The sequence below is a fragment of the Alexandromys fortis genome, unplaced genomic scaffold, assembly GCF_014885135.2.
Source record: "Alexandromys fortis isolate MF-2015 unplaced genomic scaffold, M_Fortis_MF-2015_v1.1 scaffold_124, whole genome shotgun sequence".
NCBI classification, from domain to species: domain Eukaryota; kingdom Metazoa; phylum Chordata; class Mammalia; order Rodentia; family Cricetidae; genus Alexandromys; species Alexandromys fortis.
Window position 1 is genome coordinate 2,930,686 of NW_026067995.1, and position 12,667 is coordinate 2,943,352.

A 12,667-nucleotide genomic window follows, 5' to 3' on the forward strand; every position below is an offset into this window, starting at 1 on the left:
ATCTTAAACTAACACATTTTTATTATTTTATAATTTACCACAAGGTTTGTGGTTTGTTACCTGTTGCTTCTTGGCATCTGCCTCCTTTGGCAGCTACATGGCATCTACTTGACTCTGCCTACTGTCTCTCTATCTCTGTCCAGATTTCCTGCTTGACTGTACTATGCTAAGCCATTGGCCAAAACAGTTTTATTCATCAACCAATTAAAGCAACACATATACAGAAGGACATCCCACATCACTAGGCAGGAATCCCTCAAGTTACAGTTTGGCATGAACACACTCCAAGGGTGTGAATTTTGTTAAAGATTGGTGATAAGTATAGTTAACAAATTTATCTGCTAAGTAATTTACTTTGCATATGAAAATAAACAGCCATGTTGTGGATTATAATAAAAATTTTACGTTAGTTATAATGAGATAACATGAGAGAACAAAGGTTTTTTTTTTGCAAATTATGTGCTATTGCTTTAAAATGGGCCACTGAATCATTGTGGGAACTTAAATTTCTGCATTGTTGTTGAAAATATTTTTATTGAAAGGTTTGAAACTCTCTATCACATAATACCTTAGGTTACACAATTATTCCCTTTATTATGCCTATCACTAGTTCATTCACAGCTGATGACTGTACTCTACCTCACTGGTGTGTTTGTACATATCTCTGAGAAAACACTTCAAATATAGTACTGGATTACACATGAATAATATTCCATACGTACTTCGTTGTCATATGCATAGTTGTCAGACTCAGGTTTCAGAGTCTCTCTTCATGCTTTATTCTTTGCAATGAACAGAAACTCCCAAATATCTACTGCTTTGCCACAAAAGGAAAATTAATAGAGCCAAGTATTCTTAGCTAATTTCACCTTTTTTCATTTTCCTGTAATACTGCAATTCTTTGCTGTTTTTACCCAGAGATTATTACAGACACACATAGATGCAGATGGATGACACCTTTGACTAAGCTGACTGTGTTTTTAAGAAAGATTCATTCATTATTTAATTAATGGCATTAAAAGTTATATGACTCTAAAGGTGAATATGAATTCAGATTGGATTCTGGTGGGACAAGCTCACTCATTCAGAAATTCTAGAACTCTTTGCAAGGAAACAGTAGAAATGTAGTAATGAATCAGACAGAGCCTGTCTTTCAGGACTTTATAGTTGAGTGACAGAGACAAGCAGACCACTACTGGCAATAATATAATGAACAATGGATTTGTTAAATCCACAACTATATTAAAGCCATATTGTGTAGAAACTACGTATTACATAATAGATATTGAGAGAGAGTCTGTGAACTGGGTACAAATCACTGAAGAGAACTGGAAATATGAAAGACAGAGAAATGTGAAAGGGACAGGGAAGGAGCAAGGCTTACAGCAAAGCGAATTTAAACCCCTCTTCATGCCTCACTCAAGGATTTGGGTTCCCAAAGAACTTTACGTGTAATATATGATTAAAGTATTAGTCAAAGAAAGCTTCAACTAAATTCCCAGAAGTTTGGAAAATTAGAATTTAAGTGATGGTGTGAACTTAACTTATTGTGAGTAACAAGTTATTTTCATCCACAGGGTTTCAGTTTGTCCAAACACAGATGTCGTTAAATGTTAAGTTATTAGTAAGGACATAGTGATGTTTCAGAAGCTGTGAGTGTGCACTTATGGTGAAGGGGCAGGAGTTTCAATAAAATGAAAAAGAACAAAGCCACCGAACTTGTTTTTAAAATATTTGGGGACTAAAATATAATGATGTGTATGTGTGTGTCGGGGGTGCGTGCACACTTGCTTCATCCAAATGACTGAAGGTAGCACCTCTCTCTAGCGCTGGCTACCTAGAAGTTACTTGTTGATAAAGCTTACGTTGATTGGGAAAAAGTTTTGTTTTTATATTCAAACATTTGCATGAATGTACCAGTAAGATCCTTTCTCTCTTCCTCCTCTCATTTCCAGGCATAGATATTCTTCATCGACTAGGCCTTGGAGGCAAAGATGTAAGAGACGCATCGCCAGTTACTGCTGTGCCGTCGTCACCCACACCATTACCTCAGAGGGTCCAGTTAACAGAATTTGGTGTCACTTTAAAAAATAATGCCTACATCGAGTCACCTCTCATGAACATCTTACCGGTTAGCTTAAGACAGCCACTGACCGTATTGATTGGGTTGCAGTCACGCAAAGTGAACAATGCATTTCTCTTCAGCATTCGAAATAACAACAGGCTGCAATTAGGAGTACAGTTACTACCTAAGAAACTGATAGTCCATGTTGGAGGAAAGCAATCCGTGGTTTTCAACTACAGCGTCCACGATGAGCGATGGCACTCGCTTGCCATCACTGTTAGAGACCGAGTGGTCTCCATGTTCGTCGAATGTGGAAAGAGATATTTTAGCGGAGAGACTGCTTCAGAGGTTCAGACCTTTGACTCTCACAGTGTGTTCACCTTGGGAAGTATGTATAATAACTCTGTCCACTTTGAAGGGACAGTGTGTCAGCTGTATATTATTCCTTCCACAGCAGCGTCCACAGACTATTGCAGATACATGAAACAGCAGTGCCCCCGAGCAGACACGTCCCAAGCTGAAACAAGCCTTCCTCACTCGGCAGTAATGCCAACCAGACACCCTGAGCACACACCCTTGCCCAAAGGATTTGGTGAAACAGAATTACCAAAAGAGGCACTCACGGATCACACTCCCTTGCCCAGAGGATTTGATAAAACAGAATTGCCACAGAAGAGTTTCACAGAACACACTCCCTTGCCCAAAGGATTTGATAAAACAGAATTGCCACAGAAGACATTCTCTGATGGCAAAGATATTCCAAATATCAGAAATAACAATTCTTCCACAGTACAGGGAAGGCAAGAGTACCAAACATCATGGTCCCAGTTAACTTCTTTCCATTCAGAAAACGCCTCAGCTGTGACTCTCCCAAACTACGGACTTCAAGCTAAAGAAATCATCAACAAGGAAGAGACCAATTTAAACCCGCCAGTGTCTCATCATCGCCACAGTGAGGCAAGAATAAATACAGAGAAGAAATTTAGCCCCCCTTTAGATGGAGCAGACAACATCACCCAACACGACGAGGAAGCAGCTGGCCTGCCTCTGCCTAATCAGACATCACCTAGCATTGCACACACAAATCAAGAGGTCATGACTAATCTCAAGAAAAAAGTCACAGCAAATCTGCACACCAATGAACTCATGGAAAGGGAACAGATTTTTAACACCTCCTTGTATAGAGTGACGCTTGGGCCCTCTATGGATAACCACCTTGAACTAAGGAAGGAAGGGGAATTTCACCCTGATGCTACTTATACCATCGACCATAGTTATGAAGCCCAGCCTTATGATTATTATTATTATGAGGATTATAGTGAAATGCTTGATGTGGAGTATCTGAGAGGGCCAAAAGGAGACACTGGACCTCCCGTAAGTTGGATTTTTCTTTTTAAACTATGTCTTGTTGTTCTTTGTTTTTCTTTTTTGAGACAGGGTTTCTCTGTAGCTTTTGGTTCCTGTCCTGGAACTAGCTCTGTAGACCAGGCTGGTCTCGAACTCACAGAGATCCGCCTGCCTCTGCCTCCCAAGTGCTGGGATTAAAGGCGTGCGCCACCATCGCCCGGCTCTAAACTATGTCTTAATGCACTAACTTACCATGTATTTCAGAGAGGTATCTGGACCAAACACCGTAGGGTAGACCAGGAGACCAGGGCTTGTTTTTGCCTTTGATATTTCTAAATCTTAAGTAATTTGTCTGCACGTCTCAAAAATTTGATTTCAAAAATTTAAGTATACTACATATGTTCTAAGAGGACGGCTTTTTATTGGTATTTTCTTGTCTTATGTTTGTGGATGTTTTGTTGGCATGTCTGTCTGTAACATATGCATGTCTGGTGGCCATGGAGGCCAGAAGAGGGTGTTCAGTCCCATGGAGTCACAGACTGTTGTAAAACACCACGTAGGTGCTGAGAATCAGACCCAGGTCTATCAAGTGCTCTTAACTGCTGATCTATCTCTCGAACACCATTAAGATACATCTTCATTTGATGAAAATACAACTTGAATCATCAGCTGAGTTCTAGAAGCTATAGACTGAGATAAGATGATGCTGGTGTTTCCTTATGGCTATTACTTGAGGAAGTTGTCTTCTTAAAGCAAACTGTTTAGGGTTACAGTAAACCCAGTAGATGCCCTGCTGTATAGAATTAACCCCTTTGCAGTACTTGTAAAGAATTATAGGTAGCCACCTACTTTCCTCCAAAAGTCAGTGTAGTGGGATGAATATTAATCTCCTAATCTCTTCCATAAAGCCCCAAATCGCTGTTCCATCTGTATTTGTAAGGTAATAATGTGCTCAACAGGCGTTTCCTTAGTCTGTGCAGAACTTGAGGCAGAAGCACAGCCCCTTTGTTCTGAGGGAGCATATACATTTCAATAAGAAAAATTAAGTACGTGTGTAACTATATCTTGTGGTGAAGCAAGATACACGCTATTGGGTGCTGGAGAGATGGCTTGGTGTTAGGAGATAGCATTGCTTCTATCCTTAGTTCAGTCACTAGCATCCACCTTGGGCAGCTCACGACCACCTATAATTCCAGGTTGAAGGGAATCTGAAACCTTTGGCCGCTGAAGGCACCGCTCTGATAAGTGTGAATACACACACACACACACACGCACATACACACACAATTAAAAGCAATAAAATAAATCATATGTGACCTAAAGACATAATCTCATAAACTAAATGTGTGGGGTGAAAATTATTATTTTGGAGCCGACCTCCATGAAAGAACCAAGATAGATCACTGCACTAGGTTTTTCTGACAGAATTATGTAGGACTGGACTTTAAGGAGTAAATATTTTTATGGATGAGAAAGGCAGATTTCCCTTCTAGGACGGGAAATGGGGAAGAGAGGAGTAGCAACCATCACTTACTGATGTGGATGATGTTCTAACTCACCCTTCATATGCCTTCTCTTAGAAAAGCCTTGTTACGTTAGTACAGTTGTCCTCATGTTTCAGTGAAAGAAACTGAAGACTGTCTTGCCAATAATGATACACGGCCAGTAAATGATACAGTCAGGATTTAAATACAGATCTTCTGTCTCTAAGGCCAAACTCTTTTATGTCAGGCTGGGTAATGACTGACCAAAACCCAAGCAAGCTTTTGATGAGTGTTGTGTCACATCATGGAGAATCTCAGCGGTCAAGCTGATAAGTTAGAGCTTTATATTGTTCTCCAGAATTTTGCAGATGTCTAATTAAAAAGACTAATTTACAAAATTCAGTCTGGTCATAGTCCCCAAAATAGGTAGGAAGTTCCTGGTTCCAACTTGGTGTTGTATGATTTGGACCTGATTCGGGTTGGCAGAAGAGAAAATGGGAAGGTAGATTCGAGAAATTTTTTTTTTTCGAGAAATGTTTTGAAGGAAGATATATAATAGATCTTGCAGGTTAAGTGGATATGGAGTCCAGGTTAAAAAAAATATAAATCAGAGACTGTTGTCAGATAGTCAGAGAGTAGCAATAACAATACTGAAAGGAATGGTGCAAATCCATCCATTTATCAGCAGCAGCAGATGGTTGATAAGAAGAAAGGCAACGTCATTCAGTTGAAAGAGTTGGAGAAGCAAAGTGAAGGCTGGGGTACAAATCCGAGAGTCTTCCTTGTCAGTGCTGCAGTTGAAATGATAAGGTTGTGCGATATTTACAAGGAAAGCTCTGCAAGAGGGCCGGGAACCAAAGCAGGGGGGAGCTTCGCCTGCTGGTGTTCAAAGAAGAAATCAGAATAGCTGAAATGATGGCAGAGAAAAATATCGTGCTTTTACAAAAGCCAGGAACAAAAGAGATTATTTGGGGGGAAGAAGTTGATTGGCATTGCTAAGAGTTACCAAGAAGTTGAGAACAGACTGGAGGTTCTTCTGATGAGAAGACCACAGCTGAGCTTGGAGAGTCCAGAACAGGGCGGGGGATGGAAGATTACAGAGCGCTAGCAGGAGAATGACTGGTGACAGATTTCCACGAACCTGAAGACGCTGTTTTACTCCCTGGTCTGTCTACGTAAACCCAGTGGACTGGCCAGTTTCACAGTGTTGGGTGATAGCATTTTTTTTCTGACTTCATCCCTATACAGTTCTTCTATAGTAGACTTTTTAATTTGTTATTTTATAGACACATAATAAATGTACATGTTTGTGTCAGCTATACTTATAATATTATCTTCTATGCTTGCATGAGACTATATGGTACGTTTCTGTGTCTTCCACTTCCATCCTTGGTATGCTATCCTTGCCTGTGAGACATAGCATATTTTGTTACCTAATCATCTCCTGGTTGATGCCCTCACTTGGCAGCTGCTGGTAGAGCCCCGATAAACATGGAGGTGCAGGTTTCTGTCTCCTGTGCCGACTTGAGTCATATATATCTGTATGTATGTATGTATGATAGTGGATGGTGAGGTCGATCTATTTTTAGGTTTTGTGGTATGTCCAGACTGCTTTCTGTAACTGACCAACTAATTTACATCCCCACCAACAAGAGTTTATGAGATTCTCTTCATTCTTGCTGTCTTTGTTATTTTACTTTATTTTTATTTTGCTTTTGGAAAGATAACTGAGGAGAGGTGGTATCTCATTACAGTTTTAATTGCATTTAACTAGGTAAACTGAACAGTTTTTTACATGCTTATTAGATACTTGTATATCTTAATCAACTAATGTTCATGTCGATAATTTGTCCGTGTGCAGAGATTATTTTGCTGTGAGGTTTTCAAAGTTCTGATATATTCTATTACTAATTTGTCTGAGGAATGGTTTGTAAATATTTTCCCATACTGAGGGTTATCTTTTCATCCTTTTAATTTAATATTGATTTTCATTTTCTGTGTCTAAATGTTTTGCCTTCATTTACATAACTGCACTGCATGAACGCCCCATGCTTGCAGAAACCAGAAGAGGGCATTGGATCCCCTGGAACTGAGGTTATAGACGCCTGTGAGCTACCATAACGATACTAGAGACTGAACCCAGGTCCTCTGCAAGAGCAGCCAGTGCTCTTAATCCCTGAGTTAGCTTTCTAGTCCCTTCATTTTTCCTTTATAAGTCGTTTAGCTTTATTAGTGAGCTCCTGGTATGCCACATTTGCTATGAGACAGGTTTATTATGTCTTTATAAGAAATATCTCAGCATAACAGGTTAGCACCTCATGAAGATCCTTGGTATAATTCTTTTACGGAAACACGAAATGCTTAGTCCTTCCATTTCTCGAGGTTGAAATGCTCTTTTTGAAGTGTGTTAAAGAAAAAAAAAACCTGCACATGAGTGCCAGATCTAAGTTGAATTTCTCCTTCCATAATAAAACAAATTTAGTAAAAAAAAAAATTGTGAGTAAAAATCACTCACAAAACTACTAGTTCTGCTCTCTGTAGAAACCAGATAATGTGGCTGTAGTTGTAAGCCGATGACTTCCCGCTGCCATTTCTAGCCAGATTAAAGAGGAGAAGTGGTAGGGTTTCACCTCATCCATGTTGCTGTGGGTTAGAAGTTAATGTCGCTTTAAAACCACTGTCAGCTGGGAACAGGGAATGTGTGTGTGTGGGGGGGGAGTTATTGTAGAGCAGACATAGGACAGATATTTGTGAGAAAGACATGATTACTATTTATCCTGCCTAATACCTTGATGTTTTCTTCCTAAGGGTCCGCCTGGTCCCATGGGTATCCCTGGTCCATCAGGCAAGAGAGGCCCGCGGGTGAGTAGACGAACTTCGAGTCATGTTATCAGATAGAAGTGTAATATGCTAGGGTCTTTGTTTTTTCCTAATCCTGGACAGTACGGGCATCCTCTGGAAATGTCTCTTCACACTTAGCTCCTGCAGTGCAGCCTGGTTTGTGTGGGTTTAGGCAGCCAAAGAACGCCCTGTGAAAATGTCCAGGGAATAGGGTCAACTTTGGAGAGCTGTGGCTGGTTGATTAGCCCCTCACATTATTCTTAGTTATAAAGTGATGCCAATGTTCTAAGGTCAAGTTTGTTTGGGTCAGACTGCCTTAAAATAGTGCATTCCTAGACTGTATAGTAGGAAATACCAGAGTCATCAACTAGAGAAAAGAATTATGTAGGAAAAAAGCTGCCTATGGATCAGCAGTATTTTCTCACATAAATGGATCCCACGAAAGATTTATTGCTCTGTTAGTTTCTCTCAACCTAGAGAAATAAATGTAGATTTTTGCTGAAGAAAGTCTTTCTTGAATAAACTGAAAAAGAATTGTGTGCTATAAAGACAGATGCAAAGGGCTCTAATGTAACGGACTTTCTTTGCACCCTTACTTAAATCATACCAAGAATATAAAGCCAAGTCGCTGTAAAATATTGCCTTGTGCTCTCTATATTCCTACCAAACGACTGTGCATCTGCAGGCGAAGATAAATTCCCAGTGTGCTTTAGTTCTGCTTAGCATTTTCTGAAGCTCTGGGGTCGATAGTCTATCAGAGTCTCCTACGTCATCATCTATTCTCGATTCTCCCACTCATCAGCCCATCACGCTCCTCCTTCCACCTTCTGTGCAGAGACTTTGGGGACCTGCCTTTCTTCTCTCGCCTTCTTTGCACTGATTCTATTCCCTCATTACTCCAAAACTGTTATTTTCTGACGGGATGACCTTCAGGCTCTGAATCTCAAAGACGCATGGGGTCCTGTCTCTAATGTCCACCCCTCTATTCGCCCAACCTGCTAGCTCCTAAGGCAAGAACAGTCTGCTTCTTGGGACCAGTTATTTTGGGTGCATTCCTAATTTCATTCCCTATAATCGATTCTCTAACTTGAAAGTTGCAGCTTTGCAAATTCTCCCTCCCTAAATTTGGTCCTATGTGGTCACAGTCAACAAGTCAACCCTCTTTGAAAAATCCCGAACTTTAGTTGATACACCTTTTTTCCTAAAGTGTTGGCTCATGGTTACACTGCTGAATTCTGTGAAATAGGGTTAAACCCATTACCCCGAAGTCTACAGCAACAACTTATTCATTAAACTCCTAGATCTTCCCACCTCCCTTTCTTAAAGTTACCAATGTCATGGACTGTAATAGTTTTCCCTTAGTTTTATTCTTGCTAGATATATTTTCAGTGTCAACATTGTTGAGTTCCCCAAGGCAATTTTTCCTGAAGAGACAAGTAATTGCTGAGTTATGTTCTATGTTAAGATGTGAGCTTAGAGACCACAGAGGCAGGAGTACAAAACCCATCAGGCACCTGCAGACCTGGAGGGTTTCAGGAGAATGTCTCAGTGTCTGTGCTCATTGGTGTGTGATCTTAATTTTTCTCATTTTTTTGAGTCAGAATAAAGTAGCTTTCTTGCAGGGTTGTTGTATGAGTTAGTAATGAAAATTGTCAAGTATGATCATAGTTCAAGGTACAAACTAGGTTCTCAGGAAAGAGAATTGATTTTTAAATCCAGATGATAATAATTCATCAGCAACGTACAATCAAATAGACAAATATTCAAGTGGCTGACGGAATACTAGACTAGTACGATACAGAGTTTCTTTGTAAAAATATTTTAATCCTGGAACTAAATATCGCAAATCATGATGTAGTTGAAACAATAACACAATATTTACATAACAGATTAAAACAGCATACAATACCTGGAAGCAACATACTATGAATCTCACATTCCGGAGTTTCCAAAGCAGCTGTCCGGAGAGAGGGGTTACCTCACGATGACGAGGCCAAGCTTTTAAAAGTGAGGTAGAAGCAAACTGAGGTTTGAGAAAGCACCTGGATAGACAAGGCAGAGTTAGTGAAGTGAGATGCAAATCTTGGCTGTATAAACGGATGCACAGGTCGAAGAGTACAGATGCCGAAGGATCACACATTGTTGGGTTCTGACTCTTCACAAACCTTAGAAGGAGCAGTAAGCTCTGTGCTCTGGACCGGGGTGGTGGATAATGCCACCTCGAGGCAGCATTTGTTGTGAGAGATGAACTCCACTGTCCTACTGTCTGAGTAACACAGCTATTCTCTCCAGGGCCGGAATATCAAAGGTGGCAGAAGGCATAGCTTTGAAAATGGTTTTTGTTTTACGTTTAGCATTTATTTTAATGAGACTATATTATGTAATGGTTTTATGACTGTCAACAGAAGCCCTATAATTTATCTGTTCTTAGAATAATGAGACTTTTTTTTATTTACAGGGCATTCCGGGACCACATGGAAATCCTGGGTTACCTGGATTGCCAGGTCCAAAGGTGAGAAATTCCTAGTGAGCAGCACGCCATTTTCTTGACATCTTAAAAGAATATTCTCTGGTCGGGCGGTGGTGGCATACAACTTTAATTCTAGCATTCGGGAGGCAGAGGCAAGTGGATCTCTGTGAGTTCGAGGCCAGCCTGCTCTACAGAGCGAGTTCCATGACAGACTCCAAAGCTACACAGAGAAACCCTGTCTCGAAAAAAAAAAAAATAGTTTCCTGCTTTACAGGCTAGACTTGGGGCATAGAAAGTCTCTGACAGTCCTAGATCATGGCTCTTTAACAAGGTTGTCTGGGCAGGTGTTCCTGAGCATCATAAAAAAAGCAAGCCAGGTGAGCCATGTGGAGCAATCCAGTGAGCAGAAGAATCCTTCTATAGCCTTTGTTTTAGTTCATGCCTCCAGGCACCTGCCCTGCTTGAATTCCTGCCTTGGGATTGGAAGGTGTAAGCCAAATAAACCCTTCCTTCCCCTAGATGTTTTTGGTCAATATTTTTTATCGCAGCAATAGAAAGCAAATAAAATCTAGATTTTATTGCTCCCTTTATATAGACTGTTGGGGGAGCTATTGGGGGCTGTGAACTCCCAGACCCTGAATTCGCTGTGAGTGGCTGTTTTTCCTATGTTTGCAGCTGCTCTGAGCAAAACAACTTGTTTTCCTCTGCTCTGAGCAGCCTGCAGCTGCTCTGAGCACGAGACCCTAATGGCAGGCTCGTGGGTCTGCAGCTGAAAGATCCCGAGAGCTGGGGCGTGGCCAGAGCACTGTATAAGTTGCCCCTGAGCACACTAAGCTTGGCACTCTTGTATCAAGAGTGACCCAGGTCTCTGTGTTTCTCTGTGTGTCTGTCTGTGTTTTTGGGTCTCTTAGCCCAGCTCCTGGCTTGCATATGGCCTGTAGTGGCACGGGAGCTACAGGTGTAATACCGTATAGCGCGTAGTACAGACACGGGATTCCAACAGCAGATAATGTCAGCTAGTCTAAAGGTATTTTAGGCTTTATTTTGTTGAGATAAGGGTCCTGCTGTGTCAACATGGCTAGTTTTAAACTCCTGGACTCAATAGTTTTTCTTACCTCAGCTTCCTAAGTACTGGGGGTGACTACACTTTCCTCTATGCCCCGATTATAATTTTTATCATTATTCCTGTTATTTAATGAGTTGAGTTCTTAACTCTTAAAATACCATAAACCAATTTCTTAGGTCAAAAGTCTCGTAACCATTGTAGCATCATTGCTAGAAACGGTGGTGGTTCTGAACAGACAACTAGAAAACAAGCTTCTCTCAAAAAGCTTCTTTGACTGAAGGACACAGCGTTCTTAGTTGTATTAATAATTCTCTTCTAAATTTGTAATTGGTCAAAAGAAAATACTGAGCATCATGTGGGGCTTCTCCTCGGGTCATCCCTCCTCAGTTGGTCAGCTTGTGAGCTGTTTAGAAGTATCCATACACCCATGAGAGAAGATGCAGTTACTTCTCTCTTTCATACACAGTGAAAATAGTATTTACCATTCTCTAAGAATAGAGACTTATTTGTCTTAGCTGAGAATGGTAATGAAATGTTAAGGTTTGTGGATGAGCAATTTTCTCTTATTAAACTATCATCACTCCAATGCCAGAATAATAGCATTATTATTCATGTGAAATAATTGTTAATAGTGGAATAATATATTTAGCTAACAATAACAAAAGTTCATTGTGTCTCAAAAGTAGCAAAGGTAGTGTAAACTTCACTATTCTGCGAAGAAAATTGCTTTAATAATATTGCTTAATGTTTATTGTTTTAAAATTCAGCTGTACTTGCGATGTTATTAGAGATTGCAGCTTTCACAGACAATACTGAAAAACACACTAAAAAGGAAACAACCCATGTCTAGCTCAAAGTTGTTCTTCTCTATTTTTTATTAACAGTTTTTCACATGAATTTAACAGGTTTTAGTCCTTTCCGTACCCAAGTGCCCTCTTCATCCTCTTCCCTCCCCCAATGGCAGTCGCCCTCCGACTTCAGGTCTTCTCTTTGTTTGTGAGCCACTGAGGCTAATTAGAGTTCCTTTCATGCCTGAGCTGGACACTGCTTACTGGTGCCTGAGGAACTTATCCACGGCTGCATCATTGAGAAAATGAAGAAAGCCATTAGCTGCCGTTAACTCCTCCAGCAGGGTCCTTGCTCCGTTCATGATGAAACCCTGACGGGCGCAGTCCTGGCCGTGTGGTGAAAACCACAGGTGTTGCGAATTCACAGACGCATAATGACGTTATTTAATATCCTACACTATGTATAGTGTCTGTGGACATGTGACTGAACCCGGTAGCCCTCACCACGTAACTCATGCTTCACGAAGTCTCTTTTATATCCAGGGCCCCAAAGGAGATCCTGGGTTTTCGCCTGGCCAAGCTGCTTCTGGAGAAAAGGTAATTAAT

The 12,667-nt window shown here is 40.7% G+C and overlaps 1 protein-coding gene across 2 annotated transcripts in view; it reads left to right on the forward strand.

Annotated features, from left to right (window-relative positions):
- Positions 1–12,667, forward strand: part of Col24a1 (collagen type XXIV alpha 1 chain) — a 234,275-nt gene that overhangs the window by 15,729 nt on the left and 205,879 nt on the right. For both annotated transcript variants that reach the window (XR_007595037.1, XM_050160215.1), the window contains 4 exons: positions 1,956–3,439; positions 7,705–7,758; positions 10,196–10,249; positions 12,605–12,658. Coding sequence is in view for 1 of the 2 variants with exons in the window: in XM_050160215.1 (XP_050016172.1) it covers positions 1,956–3,439; positions 7,705–7,758; positions 10,196–10,249; positions 12,605–12,658 (1,646 nt within the window). In the remaining variant the exon portion in view is untranslated. The remainder of the gene's footprint in view (positions 1–1,955; positions 3,440–7,704; positions 7,759–10,195; positions 10,250–12,604; positions 12,659–12,667) is intronic.